This window comes from Callithrix jacchus, chromosome 4 (assembly GCF_049354715.1).
Source record: "Callithrix jacchus isolate 240 chromosome 4, calJac240_pri, whole genome shotgun sequence".
Lineage (NCBI taxonomy): Eukaryota > Metazoa > Chordata > Mammalia > Primates > Cebidae > Callithrix > Callithrix jacchus.
Window position 1 is genome coordinate 47,338,145 of NC_133505.1, and position 24,884 is coordinate 47,363,028.

The 24,884-nt window shown below is 38.1% G+C and overlaps 1 protein-coding gene across 8 annotated transcripts in view; it reads left to right on the forward strand.

The window, feature by feature from the left end:
- The window catches only part of DNAH8 (dynein axonemal heavy chain 8), a 346,427-nt gene that overhangs the window by 259,413 nt on the left and 62,130 nt on the right, over positions 1-24,884 (forward strand). For 7 of the 8 annotated variants that reach the window (XM_054254946.2, XM_054254948.2, XM_054254949.2 and 4 more), the window contains 3 exons: positions 12,681-12,754; positions 14,984-15,136; positions 15,707-15,862. In XM_054254946.2, the coding sequence (XP_054110921.2) occupies positions 12,681-12,754; positions 14,984-15,136; positions 15,707-15,862 (383 nt within the window). Of the gene's footprint in view, positions 1-3,640; positions 3,807-12,680; positions 12,755-14,983; positions 15,137-15,706; positions 15,863-24,884 lie in introns of those variants that run through there. The other variant, XM_054254951.2, reaches the window with a different exon arrangement.

The window sequence follows — 24,884 nt, forward strand, 5'->3', positions numbered from 1 at the left end:
CAATATCCAGGGAAGTAACTCCTTGGCTTAGCTTTGGTCATTCACTCCTTTCTTGGCCAATCAATGAGCTGTTGCTCTGGAGATAGGTTCATAGCAGAAACCTTACGTATGGAGCTGATATGGGGAGCATTTCTTAGAAGAAGATACAATCCCTAGAAGAAAGAGTATTCAACTAGAGTTGCCATTCCAAATATTGTCATTTGAGAACATAATTAAGAAATTGAAGGTCTCCTTTGGGAGAAGTTACAACTGACATTGAATGAGTACAAAAGGGCAGACTCGCACTATCTCCTTTACTCCTTCAGTGTCATCATACTGCTTTGCTCGGCACTTTGCTGATTTCCATTTCTTGTTGCTACTTTACTTTTTCAACGACAATCTTTTTTTTTTTTAAGACAGAGTCTTACTCTGTCACCCGGACTGGAGTGCAATGGCACCCAAATAATCCTAAATGATTATTAGGATACTGAAACAGCATAGATTTGGTTTTAACACTGAAGGATTAAATGAATCCTATTGCCAAATCATTTTTAGCAGTATTAGGAAATGTCATGCTGCTTGCTGCTTTGGATTGAAAGTCCCAAAGACAGCTGTTAAAATGGAACTATTACACAGACAGAGCAACATGTTAATTTAGTCAGAACACATGGACACAGGGAGGGGAGCATCACACATGGGGCCTGTTGCGGGTGGGTAGAGGAAGGATAGCAGGGGTTGGGGGGATTGGGGAGGGATAATATTAGGAGAAATACCTAATGTAGATGACAGGGGGATGGATGCAGCAAACCACCAAGGCATGTGTATACCTATGTAACAATCCTGCATGATCTGCACATGTACCCCAGAACCTAAAGTATCATAAAAATATTTTATTTGAAAATCCAGATAATAAATAATTACAGAATGCTTAAGGTGAATGATACTGGAAATCTTGAAATCCAACTTTTTTTTTTTTTTTTTTTTTTTTTACAGTTGGGGAAAACTGTGGTCTGGAGATAAGGCCCCAGATCTAGTTGGTGGCAGATCTGGTTCAGGACTTATCTCAGGAACCCCACTTCAGTGATCTAACTGGTCTTTCTTTTTCATTCTTTCGCATTGTTTTCATTGAATGAATTAACCAGTTACCTGAAAGTAACATAAGGATGGGACAGAATCAAATAAGTTTTTGTAGGAAAAGAGAAGGAAAACTTCAGGTTATGGATATTGTCTTGTACTGGTCAAGATCTGTAGTGAGAAATTTGGAGCAGATAAACTCTGCACAAAGTACTGGGTACCTGGCAAAGGAGAAAGCAGATGAATTTAGCATGAGAGCCCTTCTGGGAACCTGAATAGGGGAGGAGGGAGGTCTCAGAAGAAGGATGGGCTGAAAAAGAACATCTAAAAACAAACAAAAGAGAACAAATCCATAAAAACTCACAAGTACACAAAAGTAGAAGTGGGAAAACTGATATGACAATATGAACAGATGCAATATTTTGATATTTTAAATAATGAGAGAATGGTTTGTAATTACAGTAATAAATTAGAGCATCTCACTAAAATTGGCAAATTTATAAAACATACGAATTTAGAAAATTTCCTCAGAAAAGGTAGAAAACCCTGAATAAACCAATAATCAAGGAGAGAAAAAGCAGAAGTTTTAAAATTATTATCTCAGCAAAGCTCTAGGCGTGGGTAATTTTCTGATAAGTCCTTTAAAACTTTCAAGAACTCTCACATGGTATATTCGGTTCCAAAAGATGGAAAAAGAGAATACATTTTCCTTTTTTTTTTTTTTTGAGACAGGGTCTCGCTGGAGTATGATGGTGCAATCCTGGCTCTCTACAGCCTCGACCTCCCAGGCTCAAGTGATCCTCCCACCTCAGCCTTCCAAGTAGCTGGGACTACAGGCACATGACACTACTCCTAGCAATTTGTGTGTGTGTGTGTAGAAATGAGGTCTCATTATGTTTCCCAGGCTGGTCTTGAACTCCTGAGCTCAAGTGATCCTCCCTCCTTGGCCTCCTAAAGTGTTGGGATTACAGATGTGAACCACTTCATGTGGCCCATTTTCTTCTTTATTTGCATTATTCTGAAATAGTAAACTGACCCAGATAGTAACTGTGTAAAATAAAGAAATTGGACTGGTGTGGTGGCTAATGCCTATAATCCCAGCACTTTGGGAGGGAGGCTGAGGTGGGTGGATCATCTGAGGTCAGGAATTTGAGGCCAACCTGACCAACATGGTGAAGCCCATCTCTACTAAAAATACAAAAATTAGCTGGACATGGGTGGATTCATGTAATTCAGCTACTCTGGAGGCCAAGACATGAGAATAGCTTGAACCCAAGAGGCAGAGGTTGCAGTGAGCCATGATCGTGCCATTGAGCTCCAGCCTGGGCTACAGAGTAGAACTGTCTCAAGGAAAAAAAAAAAAAAGAAAAGAAAGAAAAGAAAACCACAGATTAGTCCTACTTAATATAAATGTAGGGGTCTTAACCAAATCACAAGCAAGATAAATTTATAGTGACATCAGCAAGATGTCTCATATCCCTCCATATATCCCTCCCTAATATCCCACTGCCGCATCAGGAATTCTGTATCCATCTACAGACAAAGTCTCTCAGAGCCTCAGGATATAGGTAGAAGGTTGTGAAACCATATTAGAATCCTCCAATTCTAAGGAGGGTTGTTTTGAGAGTACAAACTGACACCCAAATGGCAGCTCTGCCAATTATGCTTTCAGGTTGAAGCCTAGAAATGGCTCCTTGGCTACAGCCCTTTTTGGCCTTGAGCCTGCAACTAAAACCAACTGCCAGGGGTTGCAGGTGGAATCAGGCACACTAGTGCCTCAGTGGAGAGGCTCATCTGCTTGCCAACATCTATCTTGGCAGTGAACCTGAAAGTTGCCCTGTGGCTTGTCTCCATCTCCCCTCCGCTGAGGTCCCAACTCAGAGCTAAATGTGCAAGAGCCCAGAAGGAGGCTTGCTCATATCTAGCAGCCTGGAAATCTTAGCTTCCAAGAAGGGATCATCAACCTCTGTACCACAGCAGATACTAAATGTGCCCACTGTCAGCTCTGGCCCCTCCTGCTGCAGTCAATAAACTGTCCTACCTGTGCAGGGATCTACTGGGAGATACATGCCCTTCTGAGCCAATGAGATAAGCTCTTCCACCATCATCCACAGAAGATCCTAAAAGGGCCCAGTCTCAGCACCAGTTCCTCCTGCTGTAGTCAGGAAACTATCCAATTTGTGCAGAGACCTGCTGGGAGACACTCCTATCTGAACCAGTGAGGTGGGTTTGCCAGCTGCTGCCCCACACCAAGTCCCGAAGGGGTCCAGTCTCAGCTCTGGCCCCTTCTGCTGCAATTGGAAACTATTCCATCTGTGCAGAGATCTGCTGGAAAACAACCCATCTGGGCCACTGGGACAGGCTTCTGGGCTTGTGTCCCTGACCAACTTTCTCACACAGTTCAGGCACCCTCCTTGGGTATTCTTAAGGTCGGTCTGAGGCAGAGAGCTGAATCAACTTTCGAGCTCTCATGAGACTTGTGGCAATCCTGGACTTAGGGAAACCTCCAGTGATAAGACAACTATAGTAGTCATAGGCTCAGGGAACACAACAGTCATTCTGATTCGAATTTTTTTCTGTTCTTCAGAAGAAGAGCAGGCACCAACAAAGCAAGATTGTGAAGACTGGAGTAAGTACCTAATCTGTCAATGCACAGACATTGTTGTCCACTCAGAAGCATCAAGAATATGCAGGGAAATACAGTTCCACCAAACAGACAAACTAAGGCAATAGAAACTAACCCTAAAGTAAGGGGGATATGTGACTTCTCAAAGAAATTAAAATAACTGTTTTGAGGAAGCTGAATAAATTTCAAGGAAGCACAGAGAAACAATTCAGAAACTTAACAGATTGAAATATTTTAAAACACCCAGGAATTCTGGAGGTGAAAAATACAATGAATGAAATGAAAAATGCAATAGAAACATTAACAGCAGAACTGATCAAACAGAAGAATCAGTGAACTCAAAGATACACTATTTGAAAATACACAGTAAAGGAGAAATAAAAACAATGAAAAGGAACAAGAAAGCTATAGGATCTATGGGATACAGCAAAAGAGCAAATATTCAGGTTACTGAAGCCCAAGGGGAAGTTGAGAAAAGCAAAGGGGTAGAAAGCTTATTCAAAGAAATAACAGAAAACTTTCCAAAACTGGAGAAAGATACAAATATCCAGATATAGGAAGGTTAAAGGTCATCCATCAGATTCATCTCAAATAAGGATACTGCAAGATTATATAATTATAACTCTTAAAGATCAAATACAATTAGAGGATTCTGAAAGCAGTGAGAGAAAGAAATAACATATAACGGAGATTCAATACACCTGTCATTGGACTTATCAGAAGAGAGCTTGCAGATCAAGAGGGAGTGGGACAATATATTCAGAGTGCTAAAAGAAAAAAAAGTGCCAACCAAGAATACTATGCCCAGCAAAACTATCATTCAGAAATGGAGGAGAGATACAGACTTTCCCAGACAAACAAAGCTGAGGGACTTTATTATTATCAGGCTTGTCCTACAGGAAGTGCTAAAGGGAGTTCTCCAGACCAATGAAAAGAATGCTAACATAATATTTACTCCAATACTGAAATTGTGGCATGTAAATCACTCATATCTTTCGTATGAAGACTAAATGCAAAACTACTAAAATTAGTAATACCTACAATAATTTGTTAAGAAATAGGAAATATAGAAAATGTAAATTGTAATATCAAAAATTCAAAATGTGTGAGGGGAATAAAGTCAAGGTGTGTAGCTTCTTTTCTTCTTTGTAATTAAAGTTAAGTTGTTATCAGTTTATAACAATTGGCCAGGCACAGTGACTCACACCTGTAATCCCAACACTTTGGGAGGCCAAGGTAGGCAGATCACTTTAGTCCAGAAGTTCAAGACCAGCCTGGTTAACATGGCAAAACCTCATCTCTACAAAAAATATAAAAATTAGCCAGGCATGGTGGGGTGTGACTGTAGTCCTAGCTCCTCAGGAGGCTGAGGCAGGAAGACTGCTTGAGCTCCAGAGGTTAATGCTGCAGTGAACCGTGATCATGCCACTGCATTCCAGTCTGGAAGACCATGTCCCTAAAAACAAAACAAAACAAAATAAAACTTGTTATAAATATCAGATTTTTTGGTAAGCCTCATGGTAACTACAAAGCAAAAACCTATATTAGATACACTAAAATTAAAAGGTAAGGAATCAAAGCATGCTGCTAAAGAAAATCACTTAACGCCAACCAAGGGAAGACTGCAAGAGAGGAAGAATGGAAGAAAAAAGGATCTTCAAATCAACTAGAAAACAAGTAACAAAATGGTAGTAGTAAATCCTTACCTATCAATAATTGCCTTGAATGTAAATGCATTAAAATCTACAATTAAGAGACACAGAGTGGCTTAATGGATTTTTTAAAAAGACCCAACTACAGGCTGCCTACAAGATACTCATTTTACTTGCAAGGATACACAGACTGAAAATGAAGGGATGGAAAAAGATATTCTCTGCAAATGGGCATCAAAAAAAGAACAGGAGTAACTATGCTTCTGTCAGATAAAATATACTATAAGCCAAATACTGTAAAAGAGACAAGGCCATTATAAAGTGACTAAGGGTAAATATAACAAGGGTGTGTGCACACACGTGCACACACACACATGCACCCAACATCAGAGCACCTAAGAATATAAAGCAGTATTAATAGACATAAAGGGAGAAATAGACTGCAATACAATAATAGTAGGGGACTTCAACATCCCACTTTCAGCAATGGACAAATCACCCAGACAGAAAATCAACAAAGAAGCATTAGTGTTAAACCATGCTCTAAATCGAAGGGACCTAACAGACATTTATAGAACATTCCATCCAATAGCTGTAAAATATACATTTTTCTTAACAGCACATGGGACATTCTCCAGGATAGATCATATGTAAATCCACAAAACAAGTCTTAACAAATAAAAAAAACCAAAAACTGGAAACCTACCAAGTATCTTTCTTGACCACAATGGAATGAAACTAAAAATAACAGTAGGAACTTTGGAAACTGTACAAATACATGGAAATATAACAGTATGTTCATGAATAACAAATAAGTCAAAGAAGACATTTAAAAGGAGATTTAACGATTTCTTGAGACAAATGGAAATGGAAATGCAACACACCAGAATCTACAGAATTCAACAAAAGTACTTCAAGGAAAGAATTTTAGAATAATAAATGCCTACACCAAAAAGTAAAAAGATCACAAGTGAACAATCTAATGTTGCATTTCAAGGAATTATTCAACTTGAAATTTGAAGAAAAGAAATAATAAAGATCAGACTAGAAATAAATGAAACAGAAACTTTAAAAAGTACAAATGATCAACAAAAATGAAGCAATGATTATTGAAATGATAAAATCAATACATCTTTGGCCAGACAAAGAAAAAAAGAGATATGACTAAAAAAAAAAAAAAAAAGAGATTAAAAAGGAGACAACATAACTGATACCACAGAAATAAAAAACATCATTAGAGATTAAAGATTGTTATAAAAAATTATGTGCCACCAAATTGAAAAACTTAGAAGAAATGAATACATTTCTGGACAAATATAACCCACCAAGATTGAATCATGAAGAATTAGAAAACCTGAACAGCCAATAATGAGTAATGAGATTTCATCAGTAATTGAAGTCTCCCATCCAAAAACAAAACAACAACAACAACAACAACAACAAACCCAGGAACTGATGGCTTCACTATGGAATTCTGTCAAACACTTAAGGAAGAAATAACACCTATTCTTCTCAAATTATTCCAAACAATTGAAGTGGCTAGGAATTTTTTCCAACTCATTCTATGAGACTAACATTACTCTAATATCAAAACACAAGGACACAGCAAGGAAAGAAAACTACAGGCCAATATCCCTGATGAACATAGATGTAAAATCATCAACAAAATACTAGCAAACCAAATCAAACAGCACATCAGAAAGATCATTCACATTGATCAAATGGGATGCATGGATGTTTCAACATATGTAAATCAGTAAGTATGATACATCACAGTAACAGAATGAAGGACAAAAACCATATGATCATCTCAATAGACACAGAAAAGCATCAACATTCCTTTGTGAGAAAAATCCCAAACTCATTAGGTATTGAAGAAATGTACCTCAACACAATAAAGGTCATATATGATAAACCCGTAGCTAACATCACATTAAACGGAAAAAGTTGAAAACTTTTCTTCTAAAATTAGGAATACAACAATGATGCCCACTTTCACCACTTCAAAAGAAGACACACAAATGGCAAAGAGATAAATGAAAAGGGGCTCAACATAATTGGTCATCAGAGAAACACAAATCAAAACTACAGTGAGATACCATCTCACCCCAATTTAAATGGCTTGTATGAAAAAAAACCAGTAACATATGCCGGCAATGATGTGGAGAAAGATGAACCCTCATATAGCATTGGTGAAAATGTGAATTAGTACTTTGGAGAGTATTATGCAGGTTCCCCAAAAAACTAAAAATAGAACTAGACTATGATTCAGCAGTCCTACTACCGAGTATATATCCAAAAGAGATGGAATCATTAAGAAAACTTTGACAGGATTTTTTTCTGTTTTAAATATAAAATTAAAAAAAAAAAAACAAAATCAGTATGTTGAAGAGGTATCTATCTGTACTCCCATGTTTACTGCAGCACTATTCTATATAATAGCCAAGATATAGAATCAACCTAAGTATCTATCACCAAATGAATGGATTAAAACATGTGGTACATATACACAATGGAATAATATTCAGCCATAAAAAAGAATGGCACTAGGTCATTTGTGACAACATGGATGAATATGGAGGGCATTACGCTAAATGAAATACGCTGAGCATAGAATGACGAATACCGCATGATCTCCCTCTTGGGAATCTAACACATTTGATCTCTTAGAATTAGAATAGAATAGTGGCTACCAGAAACTGAGAGAGGGTAGTAGGGAGGGGGAATGATTTCTGGTGTTTTATTGCACAGTAAAGTGAATAGTTAACAACAATTTATTGTAAAAAATGTATTATATAGCTCAAAATAGCTAGAAGACAGAATATTGAATGCTCTCAACACAGGGAAATGAAAATTGTTGTGGTGGATATCTTAATTAACTGATTTGATCATTACACAATGTATACATGTATCGAAACATCACATTGTACCCATAAATATGTACAATCATTGTGTGTTCATGAAAGACAGAATATGACTTTGAAAAAGAATTCAGTAGAACATCAAAAAATAACTTGCAAATAATAACGTGCCTTGTTCAAGTTCAAACACATGGACAAATATAAGAAGATGCAGTATTAAGAAATCTCATCACAACAATAAGAGAATTTTCCTTAAGCTATCATACTGTTATCTTGATGGGTGCTATAAAAGCATTTTATAGAAATTCAACACTTACATTTGACTTTTGAAATGTAGGAACAGAAGGATATTTTATTTATATGGTAATGATTGTGAACCCCAAACATCAATGTCATACTTATTGGTGGACAACTAGAGACATATCCATTAAAGTCAGATACAGATGTCTGCTATTGCCACTGTTATTTAGCATTGTGTTGTAGAAGATATAGCTAATGTGTTGAAAGAATCATAAATAACAGATGTAACTACTGGAAAGGAGGGACAAAATCAACATTATTCTTAGACAACATAACTGTCTAACGAAAAACAAATGAATCAATGAAAAAACTATTAGACTTAATAGTCTAATAGTTCAGTGAGGTGACTGTTTACAAAATAAATATATAAAAAATGATGCTTTCTTGTAAAATAAGATGTAAAACTCCTCTTCATTATAGCAATAAAAAATAAAACTGAGGAATAATTCTTAAAATACTCATTTAAAGAAAACTATAAAGCTTTCTTAGAGACATAAAAGTAGTTAGAATAAATGGAGAGGTAAGCCACATTCCCAGTATAGAGATTCAATATTGTAAAGATGTCAAAATTCCCTAAATTAATCTATAAATTGAGAGCAATTCTAATTGAAGCTCAAACAGCATTGTTTTCTAGTTGGACAGTAGAGGGGTATTAGATCTTCTAGAATTATAAATGAACAGGAATAAAAATAGAGAAAGCTTGAAATGGGGGTGGGGAGAATAATGGGGAACCAGCACCACCATTTTTTAAATGTTATCAAATGGCGATAATTTAATCAGCATGTAACTGGTGTAGAGTAGATAAACAAATCAATGGAGCAAAATGAAAGTGCCAAAATTAGATTCTTGTATATACAATAGCTTAATATGTGATAAGATTTGCATTTCCAATCAGTGGAGGAAAATGGGTTAGACAGTAAAAACAGTGTTGAGATAACAGATTAACTTTAAAAAACATAAAAGTTTTACCTCACATTAAACTCTAAAATAAATTCTAGGTTGAGTAAGGCATTAAGTGCTTTAAATTAAACTATAAGAGAAGAAAAAGAATATATTCAACTATTGAGTGGCTAAGATTTTTTAAATCATAATACCTGAGTCTAAAACCAAAGGGACAAGATACATACTGTAACTGGATGAATTTTAAAACATCTGTATGGTAGAAAAAGAAATGAAATAATGGCGTTTGCAGCAACTTTGATAGAATTGGAGACCATTATTCTAAGTGAAGTAATTCAGGAACGGAAACCCAAACATCATATATTCTCACTCATAAGTGGGAACTAAGCTATGAGGACGCAAAAGCATAAGAATGAGACAATGGACTTGGGGAACTCAGGAGAAAAGGTGTGAGGGGGGTGAGGAACAAAAGACTACACACTGGCACACAAAGTGCCTTTAATCCCTGCACTTTAGGAGGCCCAGGCGGGTGGATCACCAGAGGTCAGGAGGTTAAGACCAGCCTGACTAACATGGAGAAACCCCATCTCTACTGAAAATACAAAATTAGCTGGGCGTGGTGGTGCATGACTGTAATCCCAGCTACTCAGGAGACTGAGGCATGAGAATCTATTGAACCTGGGAGGTGGAGGTTGCAGTGAGCTCGTGTTGCACCACTGCACTCCAGCCTGGGTGACAGAGCAAGATTCGGTCTCAAAATAAAATAAAATAATATATAATACATATATATGTATATAAAATTTAATATAGATAAGTCTACAAACCCTTATTCTAAACTCTTGGGGCCAGATATGTTTCAGAAATCAGAATTTTCTGATTTTTAGAAAGGTGATTTTCCATGTATTATGTAACACACTGCAGGTAAGAACATAAATATTCAGGAAGATAGGGACAAATAAAGACTACACATAGCCTCACGTCTGTTCGGGTCAGCTTTTGTCTCCAAAAGCTGATTATCCATTTTCAGACCTTTCTGAATTTTGAAATGAAGGTAAGGGATTGTGGATTATGCATGTTAAAGGATTAGAATAAAGATCTCTAGGGAAGGATACTGCTGATTTTCATTTCCTTCTTTATACTCTCCTGTATTTTTTCAAACCTTTTAATGTGAACATATATTATTTAATTAGAAATAAAAAGTCCAAAAAAGGAGGAAATGTGGAAGGACACAAGCCTAATTTTGGAAAGGAATATGAAGCCAGTCAAAATTTTGCTAAAGTCTTTCAAATGCAAACAATTATAACCAAACCCAAACCACCAAAGTTTAATTACACTGTATCACCTGTAACGCTTCCTCCAATGTTCTCTGCAAACATGCTTCTCTGGAGTGTCCCTCTTACAATGTCTTGGCAGCTCTTTCCCCCACCTCTAAAAACTCAGCCTATTCTGCCTCGTCTCATTGGCCCCTTTCCTTACTTGAGTTGGGAAGATTTCTCACTTTTCAATGCCAATCAATCTTCCCCCCCCCCAGGTTATTCAGGAAAGATATCAAATATTCATTACCTTATATTAAATGAAGAAAGATTACAAATTAATAACAACTTTCTACCTTAAGAAACTTAGAAAAGAAGAGCAAACTAAGCTCAAAGTAGTCAAAAGAAAGGAAATATAAATATTTGAGTGAAAAAAGCCAGATAATAGAAAAATAAAGAATCAAGAAGCCAAAAGTATCTTTTTTGAAAAATCAACAAAATTGACAAATATTTAGCTAAACTAACCAAGAATGAAGAAGAGAAAGTGAAGATTACTAAAATCAGCAATGAAAGAGCGATGTTACTATTGACCTCACCAAAATTTAAAAAATCCTAAGGGAATACTGTGAAAAATTATGCCAACAAATTAGATAACCTAGATGAAATGGAAAAATTATTAAAAAGAGATAACTATTGAACCTGGCTCAAGAAGAATTAGAAAATCTGAATAGAGTCATAAGAAGTATGGATTTTTGATTCATTAATCAAAAAATTCCCACAAAAGGAATCTCAGTGCCAGATGGCTTCATTGGTGAATTCTAGCAAATTTTTAAAGAATAGCATTAATTTTTCTCAAGCTTTTCTAAAAAATAAAAGAGGAAGGAACACTTTTTAACTCATTCTGAAACCAATATTACCATGATACCAAATGCAGTCAAAGACATCACACACACAAAAAAACTACAGACGATTATCCCTTAGGAACATAGAAGCAAAATCCTCAGCAAAATACCATCAAACCAAATGCAGTACCATGTAAAAACATTATACACTACAACAAAGTGAATAATCCCAGGAGTATAAGATTTGTCAAACATGTGGATATCAATCAATGTAATATGCCGTATTAGTCGAATAACACACCAAAACCACATGATCATATCATTAGATGCTGTCTTAGTATGCTTGAGCTGCTGTAATAAAATACCATAGACTGGGTAGCTTATAAGCCACAGAAATTTATTTCTCAACGTTCTGGAGGTTGAGAGTCCAGGATCAAGACCCTGGCAGATCAGTATCTGATAAGGGCCTGTTTCCTAATTCATAGATGCCTTCTCATTGTGTCTTTACACGGTGGAATGAACAAGAGGCCTCTCTTGGGCATCTTTTATAAGGTCACTAATCCCACTCCTAATACTGCTTCCTAGTACCATCACCTTGGGATTTAGATTTCAACATAAGAAGTTTAGGGGAGCATAAACATTTACCCCATTGCAGATGCAAAAAAAAAAAAAAAGCATTGAAAACATTGATAAATATGCTTAGAAAACGAGGAATAAGAGGAAATTTTCTCAACCTGATAAAAGGCACCTACAAAAATACTCACAGTTAACATCACACTTAATGGTGAAAGACTGAATGCCTTCTCCACAAGATCAGGAGAAAGACGAAGATGTCTACTCTCACCACTTGTAATTGGAGGTTGTAGACAGGGCAATCAGAGCAGACAACGAAATAAAATCATCGGTATTGGAAAGGAAAAAGTAAATGGCCTCTATGATTGTGACATGAATTTGTACATAAAACAAGTATGTTTACCAAAAAACATTCCTGACCGCCCCTTACCCTCACCTTTCCAGGTTTCCGCTTCATGCATTTCTCTGATCCACAAAACCAAAGGCCAGCCCTGTTTGAACAGCAAATATTTTTTTCTTAGAAATAATAGGCGCCTATAATCACTCAGAAATTAATTTTTCATTCGAATTCTGCTATAAGATTTATTTTTGATCATAGTGAACTTTCTCCTATGTTACAGAATGTAGAACCATCTCAATGGGGCAAGGACAAGAAGTACATGCTCGAAAGCTGATTCAGATGTCAATGCAGCAGGTATGTGACAAGAAACAACTGCTCCTGCCACAGCACAGTAATGGATGCTACCACGTTCTTCTCATGATGCTCAATCCTGATTTTCCATTTTTGCTAATCATTGCCTGTGAATGTTAAAGCTCAATCCAGTTTCCTCCTGATATTCCCGTGGAAAGCTTATTCCATTTTCTATAGTATATGCTCCATTTTATCTTCACTGATTTTTTGTTTGTTTTATAATTTGGGAGACACACCTCTGGTCTCTTAAGAATGCAGCTCTAGCAGTCTTGGAATTTCATGATCAATATTAATAGGTGGTACTTAAGAAGTGACAGATTGGGACAGTTAAATCTCCATTTTCAGTTAAAGGCAGACTTTCATTTTTCATTAATGGATAGTTTCAGGCAAATAAGAAATATTTACGGATGTTATGTTTAAATGTTGATAATGGTTTTCACCGAAAATTGCAAGCTGAATGGAGTGTTGAGAAATATTTCCCATCACACCTAATAAATACACAGGTCATTAATTTTCTAGAAATGCTCTGTAGATAGCCATTTCAGCTGTAATAAGAAATTACACCATTTATAAAAATAAAAAAAGATCTTGGTTTATTTTTAAGCTTTTGATCTCAGAATGTCTGTACAAACTTTGGTGCAGCTTTTCCCTAGGAATTAATGACCAGAGAGGTTAATGGGCTAAAATTCTGCTTGGGTCATCAAATTTTCCGGCTAGTCATTAATTCTCAAATGCCCTAAGCCTTAATCTTTATCACTTAATTAAATTCAATAATTTATTTAATTTATGCATGTATATCTCAAAGCAATTATACATAATTATTTTTACCTGGATCAACTCTTTTACTCTATTGAGTGATTTGACAGTTTAACTTTGGTCCTTAAATTTCTGCAGTTTCTGTGACTGTAAAACTTTTTAATTTAAATGCTGTGTTCACATTAACCCTCTTTGGAATACTAGCCTTTATAACTTCATGCTCTGTTTGTCAAAATGGGGTACGTATTGATAATATGGCATAATCAGAAAAGAAAAACATGAGCAGCTGCAGTCATGCTGCTGCCTTGAGGGACACCACGTTTAGGATAAAGCCGGCATTGTGGAACGCAGAGTGGGGAATCAGAAAGCAAGTGGGTCCATGATAACACAGACTAATCTGGAATTCCATCTTCCTCTGAAACCCTGGTTGTATAGACAGCACAGTTAAGCCGGTGTGAGTTGTATTTTCTCTTACATTTGATATACGTATATACACTTTGCTATATATTTATCATGCTATTTTGTAGTTTTATGTAGTTTAATATAGCTGATTCTTTTTTTTTTGAGACAGAGTCTCGCTCTGTCGCCAGGCTGGAGTGCAGTGGCATGATCTTGGCTCACTGTAACCTCCTCCTCCTGGGTTCAAGCAATTCTCCTGCCTCAGCCTCCCGAGTAGCTGGGACTACAGGTGCACACCACTGCACCCAGCTAATTTTCGTATTTTTAGTAGAGACGGAGTTTCACCATGTTGGCCAGGATGGTCTTGATCTCTTGACCTCGTGATCTGCCCTCCTCAGCCTCCCAAAGTGCTGGGATTACAGGCCTGAGCCACCACGCCCAGCCAGCTGATTCTTATATAAGGGTATTAAAATGTCTGGGGAAGAAACTGTGTTCTCACAGGGCAGTGATGGTTTTGTGACACATTGTTTAAGGTAGTTTTATCAAGTAAGAAAGTGCTTAATAAGTTATGTGGTTTCAGGAATGTGTGAGGAGTGATGGTAAAGAATAAAGCTTAGCATTATGGTGGTAAATGTCACCAAATGTATTGTCTCCAACTTTCAGGAGAGTATGTGTATCTTTCTTTGTAACTATGAATGACTATGAACCAGTCTTCTTGGTTTTGGGAGTGAGTCAGTTCTAATTACCTTAGGCAGGACAACTTAAGTTACTGATTCCATAATACCTGTTCCCACCATTAGATGGTGCACACACTGTACTTATATACAAGTCTGCCTTGAAGTTTTAATTTCTGTTTCTTTATGAACCAGGAGTGTCAGAATACAATCATTTTGAACCCACCTGATTCTAAGTAATTAGCTTGTACCAATAGCAGAGAAGTGACTGTATTGACATATAATTTTAAAAAATGCGTTCAAGAGTATTCACATGGCTTTTAAAAAATTTGTGCATTTTGTTTTATTAAAATCATAGCAAAAAAGTTATAAGAAATAAATATGAACTCATTTTTGGATACAGGGTGGTTGGGTATTACTGCAAAATTGCCACCTTGGCCTGGAATTCATGGAGGAGTTACTAGAGACGCTAATTACCACTGAAGCCAGTGATGAGTCTTTCCGAGTATGGATAACTACGGAGCCCCACGATAGATTTCCAATTACATTGCTTCAGGTTTGTTACTAAATGTCTTTTCACTGAGAGTTATAGAAATAAAGATGGCATAATTGACCCCGTTGAAAGATGGGAACACAACAGGGCTTTTTGGTCCTGTAGAGTCTGGACTGCAAAATCTTATACTATAATACTGTAACTGCCCAAATCTTGACATCAAAGTTAGACTATAATAGATATTTCCAGAGAAGAGCTCTAAGACTCGGTACTAGTTTAGTGAGTTTCAGCTCTGACCGACGTACGTAGTTTATACGGTGTTGAACTTTGTCCACACTTTATATATCATAAGCATATTGTTTTCCGGCGTACAGATTGAGCATCCTGAATCTGATCATCAAAACCTGAAATGCTACAAAATCTGAAACGTTCTCAGTGCCAACGTAATGCTCAAAGGAAATGCTCATAAATAATTTAATGCTAATATTCCAAAATCTGAAAAAAATCTGAAATCCAAAACACTTCTAGTCTCAAGCATTTCAGATAAAAGATACTCAGCCTAATATTGCAATTTCTATTTTATTCTTTATCATAATTTATAGAAACAAAACAACCATTTTCTTTCCATGACAGACCTCTCTCAAATTCACTAATGAGCCACCCCAAGGTGTACGTGCAGGTTTGAAAAGGACATTTGCTGGAATTAATCAAGACCTTCTGGACATCAGCAATTTACCCATGTGGAAGCCGATGCTTTACACAGTAGCATTTTTACACTCCACTGTGCAGGTAACTACGAAAAGCAGTTTTCACAGTCAGGGGATGGCTGGTGATGTGCTGTGGCCTCATTAGAGAGGCCTTCCAGGAAGCTGCTATCCATTGCCACTCTCTCACCTTACTGTATTTTCCCTCATAGCACTTTCCCCACCTGGCATTGTGTATATTTGTCTATTTATTTTGTGTGTGCGTCCTGCCCCAACCCCCGACCCTGACTATTAGAATGTAAAATTCTCCAGGGTGAAGACTGTCTTTTTTTGTAACTGCCGACTCTCCTCCCACTGTCACAACAGCACACAGGGGATTGTCAGAGCCCAATAAATACTTGTAGAATGAGCAAATGGATTATAAAGATAGGACCTTGGTTTTGAAAGTGCCTGTGCTGGCCAAGAATTTTATGTGAACCATCTCCTGTTAACACCAACAACCACATTTCAAGATAGCATTATCACCATCTCAAAGATGTTAAGTACTCTTTAAATGTGGTTGACTAGGATTGGCTGAACTAGGGGTGGCTGGTTCTGACTTACGTATGTTGTGACTCTGTATTACCTGATAGTAAAAGTGGTGGTGTTGTTGGAGGAGGAGAATTAACAGCAGCTCCTTGTCTTTCTTAAGTCATTTGCTGTTTGCTTTTACAGTCTTAGTACTGATGTGGTAATTTAATAATTTTATGGTTACCAAGAAACTTGTCTGTTACGATTTTTAAAATTATTGTCAGTGTTTTGTTCTGCATCTGAGTTGATATTTTGTTCTGTAATTCAAAAACTATATACTTTCAATGCACTTGATTTATTCCTTTATTTCTCAGAGAATTGAAGAGATTCCTTTACCCCCTTCCTGAATTTCTTTCTTCCTTGAGGCTGGGATGAAGGACAAAACAAATCAGTTGGCATATCCCAGGAGTCATGCTTTTAGCTGTGCACAGTGATGTGCAGGACTTCACGCTACCTCTCCCTGCCCTATCCAAAGATGGAGGGGAACTTATTGCCTACCCGAGAAAATACTGTGTGCATTTACCCCTGACTCACGATCCCTACCACTCTACTAGGTTCCTGGCTACCCAACAGAGAGGGCTGTGGTGTTTGTCTCCTAACCCTGAGAGAGTTAAAATCCAATTAAATGCTTTGCTGGTGGTTATCTTTACTAAGTTCCATTGTGGCCTTTGGATTGTCAATTATAGCTTTCAAGTCACTGGAGCCTATTTCATACATTCTTATCTGGGAACTGTTCACTTTGCTAGACCTTATCACACTGTAATGCAAATATTGCTTTAACTCTGTTATTTCATTCCCAAGTCACAAATAACGTATTTTATGATTCTGTTCCCAGTAATGATGATTCAACTCTTCCACCTATGTTTATCGTGGAGAGCTGGTTGGGGGTATTTTCCATAGGGTTAATGTGGTGCCCTGTGTTTTTAGTGGCCATTATCCAAGTGCTAAAGGGAGGAAGAGCAACAGGACCACGGTCCAGTCATGGGGCTAAACTGCTCTTGCACTTAACACCACGTGTTTCGGTTAAAATGGAGAAAAAATATTTTCACTGCTAGGGCGGTAAAGTTGCTAGTGGAGTGTCTAAGAATAAAAGGCTGAATATTTCTCCAAATCAAGTAAGAGAGGGCTAGAAATAACACTTCACTGACGGTCAGGAGGCCTGGACTTTCGTGCTTGCTGTGAAATCAGTTAGCTGGAATCAGTTGATCAAGTGATGTCTCTCTCAGGTCCTCTGTTTCCCCATCTGTGCAGTTAGGAGCAGAAGTAGGTGAGCTTTCAAGGTTTTTTCAGTTTCTACAATTCTGTCATCTAGCTCTGTGATAATACACTGAGTGTAGGTAATTCTTTTTTATCAATTTCAGAAATGTTTACTGTGGTATTTCCAAAATCTCCCAGGAATTTTAGAACTGTGTTTCAGAAACTTCACAGAAATGTTTGCTGTGATTTTGCCTAAATATGTTTTTTTTCCTTGGTTAGGATAGGGCCAGCTTGATAGACAAATCCAAAATTCTTCAGAGACTTGCCGTCTTGGGCCAGAAGCATTAACATCACTTGGTACCTTGTTGGAGGTGGATCTCAGATCCCACCTCAGACTCTCCTAAATCAGTCTGCATTGTACCAAGACGCTATGTGATTTGTGTGCACCTGAACATCTGAGGCTCAACTGCTATAGAAAGGAATGTTGTGGATTAGGTTGTTTGTGACGTACATTTCTTTCTCTTTTTAGTGATGAGTGTAAGAGCCAAACATCTGATTTGTTAATTAATTGAGTCCTCCAAATTAAAGCTGGTATCCCTTGCTTTAGACAAACATGTTATATGTACTTTTGTTCTTGCAGAGATTGGAAAAAAAAGTAGGCACAGAATCTGAAGCTCCAGAGGGGTTCATGCTGGAGTTCATCCCACATGACAATGTAGAACCCAGTAGTAAAGCAGTCAACTCACTGCCTGCTCTCCAGTAAAAAATGTAATTTCTCCTACTGAATCCTGGTTTGGGTGGCATTATGCCATCAGCTTACCCCAATTCATAGGCATGATATGTGGATTTTACTTCTGTTGTAGGGAACAAAATGAGCACCTCTCCTTTCCTGGGAGAAGGGGAAGTAGATTTGGCTGGTCAAGGATAACTTGGGCAGAAGAGTGGTAGAGGAGGGCGTGGTTTGCTTTATTCTCAAGGTGGGAGCAGGCTATCCCAGGAGGAGGGTGCCCTGGGTGCTACCATGGGAACATGCATAGATGCACGAGGCAACTCTGCACTAAGCTTTGCTCCTCCTACACTCGCCCTCTCCTCTAGCAACTTACTATCCACATAGGGCACTAGCAGCTACCCTGAGAGGGGAAGTTTCTGCTGAAGCCCCCACCCCTGCTGCAGTCCAGTGATGTCTCTGCTTTTGCCAGTGGCCCTTCTGCCCTCCCCATGGGAGCCTTTTACTCCAAGGACCCTGGTGTGTGCCTGAGCTCAGTTTGGCTGCCACTTCCTGAGAACGGTTCGGCATCCTTTTGAAGACTACCTAGGAGGGAAGCTTCTCTCTGGCCTCAGTATTCTGGCCACTTTCCTTGGCACTTCAGTATAGCATTGTTCTGGATTTCAGAGCAAGCCCACATTCACCCTTTGGGATTTCATTATATTTTTTAAGCACATTCTCCTCCAAAATCTTGGTCTTTTGAAACTCAACCATTAAATTTTAGCCACCTCCTAACAGCTCCTGCAGAAGATCAGAATAATGTTCTGTGGGTTATTTTTTTTCCTATTGATTATCAATGTGGCGCACTTTGAGGTGTGCATTGGACCAAGTAAATGTCTTAAGCAATGGTCTTCTCAGCCAATGCCTGGGCCCCAGGACATGACACTTCAGTCAGAATCCCTGAAGGCCAAAAGGAAGGAGCTCAGGCTTTTTAAAAACTTCCAAGTGATCCTAATATGCAGCAATAATTGAAAATGATGGCCAAATGGCCACAACCCTTAAGGGAAGAGTCTTAAATCATTTTTACATCCATTCCATAGTCCAGAGGTTTTTCTCCTGTCACCTTGGTTTGTCCATATTGAACTGTATATATCTTTCTGACTTTTCAAAGAGCATATATATAACTGTGTGAGGTAAGGCATTCTTTTGTTTTTCATTTTCCTTTTATAACTAAATTGATTGATTAGGCTATCTAAGGGCTTAGAGTGGCAGTTGCAAACTTGGTAATTTTATCATGGCCCTTAAAAACTATTTAGATATTAAATAAAAGGGACCCTATCACAGGGCCCAAGGAATCTCACTAGTAACAGTTCTTCATTCAGAAAAGTGTTTACTTCCCTATATTTTGTTTTGTTTCTCAAGTTTCAGCCTTGATAAACATTCCTTTCAAATTTATCAGTGGATATAAAGTTCTTGCTTTGGGGAGACATGATTGTAAAATTCTCCATTTAAATGTCTTTGAATCATTATGATAATATGATACAGGTCTATCTTTTACACTCTGCCCCATAGTGTTTCCCAGAGATTCTGGCTGTTTCTGTTAACTATTTTTACCTAGAAAAGTTTCCCTTATGTTGTCTAGAGAGGCTTGTATTTTTCATTGTATATTAGCTCCAGTTATTTGTGTTAGTTAACTCCAGTTGTCTTGTTTTGAAGATGTGAAATGACTCTGCAGGTCTTTGAGAACTGCTGAGGTAGACCCTATCATAAAATTGGAAATGGCTCTGACATCATTAAAATGATGACTCCATTGAGCAACTTTTCATCAGTGTTCTAGGGACTTTTTCATGTTTCCAAGTTTTCCATATTTCTCTAGGAGTTCAGAGTTTTGTATATTTTGTGAAATAAAAATAGGAAACGATATTAGTCAGATTAAGTGAGGAGTGGCCTGGTTTTGCTAAAATCATCACTCACCAGCTTAGTGATGTATAGTAACTCCCTTCTGTCAAATGATGTTTTAGCATTCAAATCTGTCTGCACTCCATGCCTTGAAGCATGTGAACACTTAGTTGCTGCTACTCACCGGAGCTAGTCCTCTGCTGCAGTAGAACCTTCTGTCTGCAGCCTTCGCCATGAGTCACAGGCTTTGCTTTCCTAGTTTTGCTCATGGCCTTTGCCATGCCTGGACGTCTCTTCTCTCTGTTTGCAAAGATCAGCTTCAGTTTCATTCTTCCCCGAAGCCTCTGATTGAACGTCTCCTTCAGGCTTATCATCTATTGAATTTTTACAGTTAATTATATTCACTATCACATTGTTCTTTTCTTGTCTCTAAGTCTTATTTTTGCAACAGATTAAAGCTTCTTGAAAATGCATCCTTTTATATATTTTTTATTGTATTGCATAGGACTCATCCCATGGTTTCAAAAATGTTAATTAAGTTGAAGAAGTTCAATATTCCAAATAAGTCTAGCAAAACCCCCGTTGCTTTGGCCTTCCAAATGAGTTCTTAGGTTCTAGTTGTTTGAGTCTATCCTGATAGTATTCCAAGGTGATTAAAAAATATATCAAGAAGATGAAATGACTTTATTTGTGAAAGAAAAGGCACCCAATAAGATTTTGGGCTTTTCTTTTCCCAAGATGAGCTAATCAGCTTATAACCTTAGTGAATCAACTTAAAAAGTGAATGCTTTAGGTGAAAATTGGTAGTAAGAAATATAAATATGAAGCAAATCTTAGGATTAGGGCAATTTTCAAAACACATTTTAAGGAACAACTAAATTGCAATTGCTCAGTGCATATAAATAGGAGTTTTTCTCCACTGTCAATATTAGACAGATCAACGAGACAGAAAATTAACAAGGATATCTAGGACTTGAACTCAGATCTGGACCAAGCAGACCTAATAGACATCTACAGAAATCTTCACCCCAAATCCACAGAATATACATTCCTCTCAGCACCACATTGCACCTACTCTAAAATTGACCACATAATTGGAAGTAAATCACTCACCAGCAAATGCAAAAGAACAGAAATCATAACAAACAGTCTCTCAGACCACAGGGCAATCAAATTAGAACTCAGAATTGAGAAACTAAAACTAACTCAGAACTGCACAGCTTCATGGAAACTGAACAACTGGCTCCTGAATGTCAACTGGATATACAATGAAATGAAGGTAGAAATAAAGATGTTCTTTGAAACCAATGAGAAAGAAGACACAACATACCAGAATCTCTGGGACACATTTAAAGCAGTGTCAAGAGGGAAATTTACAGCAATAAATGCCCACATGAGAAGCGAGGAAAGATCTAACATGGACACTGTAAGATTTATTGCCGAGGTAAAATAAGGAAACTGAGGCAGGTATAAAAAAACTGAGAAGCCAATTCATTCAGCTCCCGGGCAACCTCAGTGGTCTAAGAGGGGCCAGAGAAGTCACACCTGGTTGTTCAGGGCGTGGGGTTTTATGGGGTGTGTAGGCAATTGGTTACTGGGAAACAAAGAGAAGGCATTTCTATTGGCTGTTGAGGAGTAGGAAGTACATGAAACTAGCTGCCACTGGTAGGTGGGCAGAACTTTGGGTAAGTGGGCCTTGATTGACTACCGGGGAAACAAAGAGATGGCATTTCTATTGGTTGTTGAGGAGCAGGAAGTACATGGGGTTAAAGTAGGAAGTAGCTGCCATTGGTAGGCAGGACCTTGGGTAAGTGGGCCTTGATTGACTACTGGGGAAACAAAGAGAAGGCATTTCTATTGGCTGTTGAGGAGCAGGAAGTGCATGGAGTTAAAGTAGGAAGTAGCTGCCATTGGTAGGCAGGACCTTGGGTAAGTGGGCCTTGATTGACTACCGGGGAAACAAAGAGATGGCATTTCTATTGGTTGTTGAGGAGCAGAAAGTACATGGAGTTAAAGTAGGAAGTAGCTGCCATTGGTAGGCGGGACCTTGGGTAAGTGGGCCTTGATTGACTACCGGGGAAACAAAGAGAAGGCATTTCTATTGGCTGTTGAGGAGCAGGAAGTACATGGAGTTAAAGTAGGAAGTAGCTGCCATTGGTAGGCAGGACCTTGGGTAAGTGGGCCTTGATTGACTACCGGGGAAACAAAGAGAAGGCATTTCTATTGGCTGTTGAGGAGCAGGAAGTACATGGAGTTAAAGTAGGAAGTAGCTGCCATTGGTAGGTGGGCAGGACCTTGGGTACGTGGGTCTGTCGGGGGCGTACGGCTGTTGCTGGGCAGGGAACGGTGGGGCTTCTTTTAAAAAAAAATTTTCTCTGCAGGGTTTTTAACAGCGGGCTGGAGGTTGGATGGATAATTTAGTGCTGAGTGTGAGCTTGGGCATGGTATGCAGAGGAGGGTGTGGGGAAGCCAGATAATGAGCTCGGGTGATGACGCAGTTATCAGGCGCGGAGAGTGATGAATGTGTCCGTTTGACTCCCGGCAAGGCAACCGGCCTTACAGACCCCCTATCATTAAAATGGAAAGAGCTAGAGGATCAAGATCAAAAAAACTCAAAAACTAGCAAAAATCAAGAAATAACTAAGATCAAGCAGAACTGAAGGAGGTAGAGACACACAAAAAAAAAACCATTCAAAAAATCAATAAATCCAGGAACTGGTTTTTTGAAAAAATCAGCAAAATAGACCACTAGCCAGATTAATAAAAAAGAAAAGGGAGAAGAATCAAATAGATAGAATAAAAAATGATAAAGGGGATATCACCACAGATCTGCAGAAATACAAACTACAATCGAAGATTACTACAAATTACTCTATGCACATAAGCCAGTAAACCTGGAAGAAATGGATAAATTCCTGGAAACTTGCATACTCCCAAGCCTAGACCAGGAAAAAGTTGAAACCTTGAATAGACCAATAACAAGGGCTGAAGTTGAGGCAGCCTACCAACCAAAAAAAGTCCAGGTCCAGATGGGTTTACAGCTGAATTCTACCAGACAAACAAAGAGGAGCTGGTACTATTCCTTCTGAAATGATTCCAAACAAGCCCAAAAGAGAGAATCCTTCCCAAATCATTTTATGAGACCAACATCATCCTGATACCAAAACCTGGCAGAGACTCAACAAAAAAAGAAAACTTCAGGCCAATATATCCATGATGAACATAGATTCAAAAATCTTCAATAAAATAATGGCAAACTGATTGCAACAGCACATCAAAAAGCTTAACCATCACGATCAAGTAGGCTTCATTCCAGGGATGCAAGGCTGGTTCAACATACACAAGTCTATAAATGTAATCTACCACACAAAGAGAACCAAAGACAAAAACCACATGATTATCTCAATAGATGCAGAGAAGGCCTTTGACAAAATTCAACAGGCTTTATGATAAAAACTCTCAATAAACTAGATATTGAAAGAACATATCTCAAAACAGTAAAAGCTATTTATGACAAACCTACAGCCAATATCATACTGAATGGGCAAAAACTGAAAGCATTCCCTTTGAAATCTGGCACTAGACAAGGATGCCCTCTCTCACCACTCCTATTCAATATAGTATTGGAAGTTCTAGCCAGAGAAATTAGGCAAGAAAAAAGAAAGGGTGTTCAATTAGGAAAGCAGGAAGTCAAATTGTCTCTATTTGCAGATGACATGATTGTATATTTAGAAGACCCCATTTTCTCAGCCCAAAATCTCCTGAAACTGATAAGCAACTTCAGCAAAGTCTCAGGATATAAAATCAATGTGCAGAAATCACAAGCATTCCTATATACAATTTACAGACTTAAGGACAGCCAAATTAAGAACGAACTGCCATTCACAATTACTACAAAGAGAATGAAATACCTAGGAATACAACTACCAAGGAACGTAAAGGACCTCTTCAAGGAAAACTACAAAACACTGCTCAACGAAATAAGAGAGGACTAAAACAGATGGAGAAACATTCCATGCTCATGGTTAGGAAGAATCAATGTTGTGAAAATGGCCATACTGCCCAAAGTAATTTACAGATTCAACACTATCCCCATCAAGCTACCAATGACCTTCTTCACAGAACTGGAAAAAACTACCTTAAACTTCATATGGAACCAAAAGAGAGCCCGCATAGCCAAGTCAATTCTAAGCAAAAAGAACAAAGTTGGAGGCATCACACTACTAGACTTCAAACTATACTACAAGGCTACAGTAATCAAAAGAGCATGGTACTGAGACCAAAACAGAGATACAGACCAATGGAACAGAACAGAGGCCCTGGAGGGGTGCCACACATCTACCACATCTACAACCATCTGATCTGATCTTTGACTAACCTGACAAAAACAAGCCATGGGGAAAGGATTCCCTGTTTAATAAATGGTGTTGGGAAAACTGGTTAGCAATGCACAGAAAGCAGAAACTGGACCCCTTCCTGACACCTTACACTAAAATTAACTCCAGATGGATTAAAGACTTACACATAAGACCTAACACCATAAAAACCCTAGAAAAAAACCTAGGCAAAACCATGCAGGACATAGGCATAGGCAAGGACTCCATGACTAAAACACCAAAAACATTGGCAACAAAAGCCAAAATAGACAAATGGGACCTAATTAAACTCCAGAGCTTCTGTACAGCAAAAGAAACAATCATTAGAGTGAACTGGCAACCAACAGAATGGGAAAAAA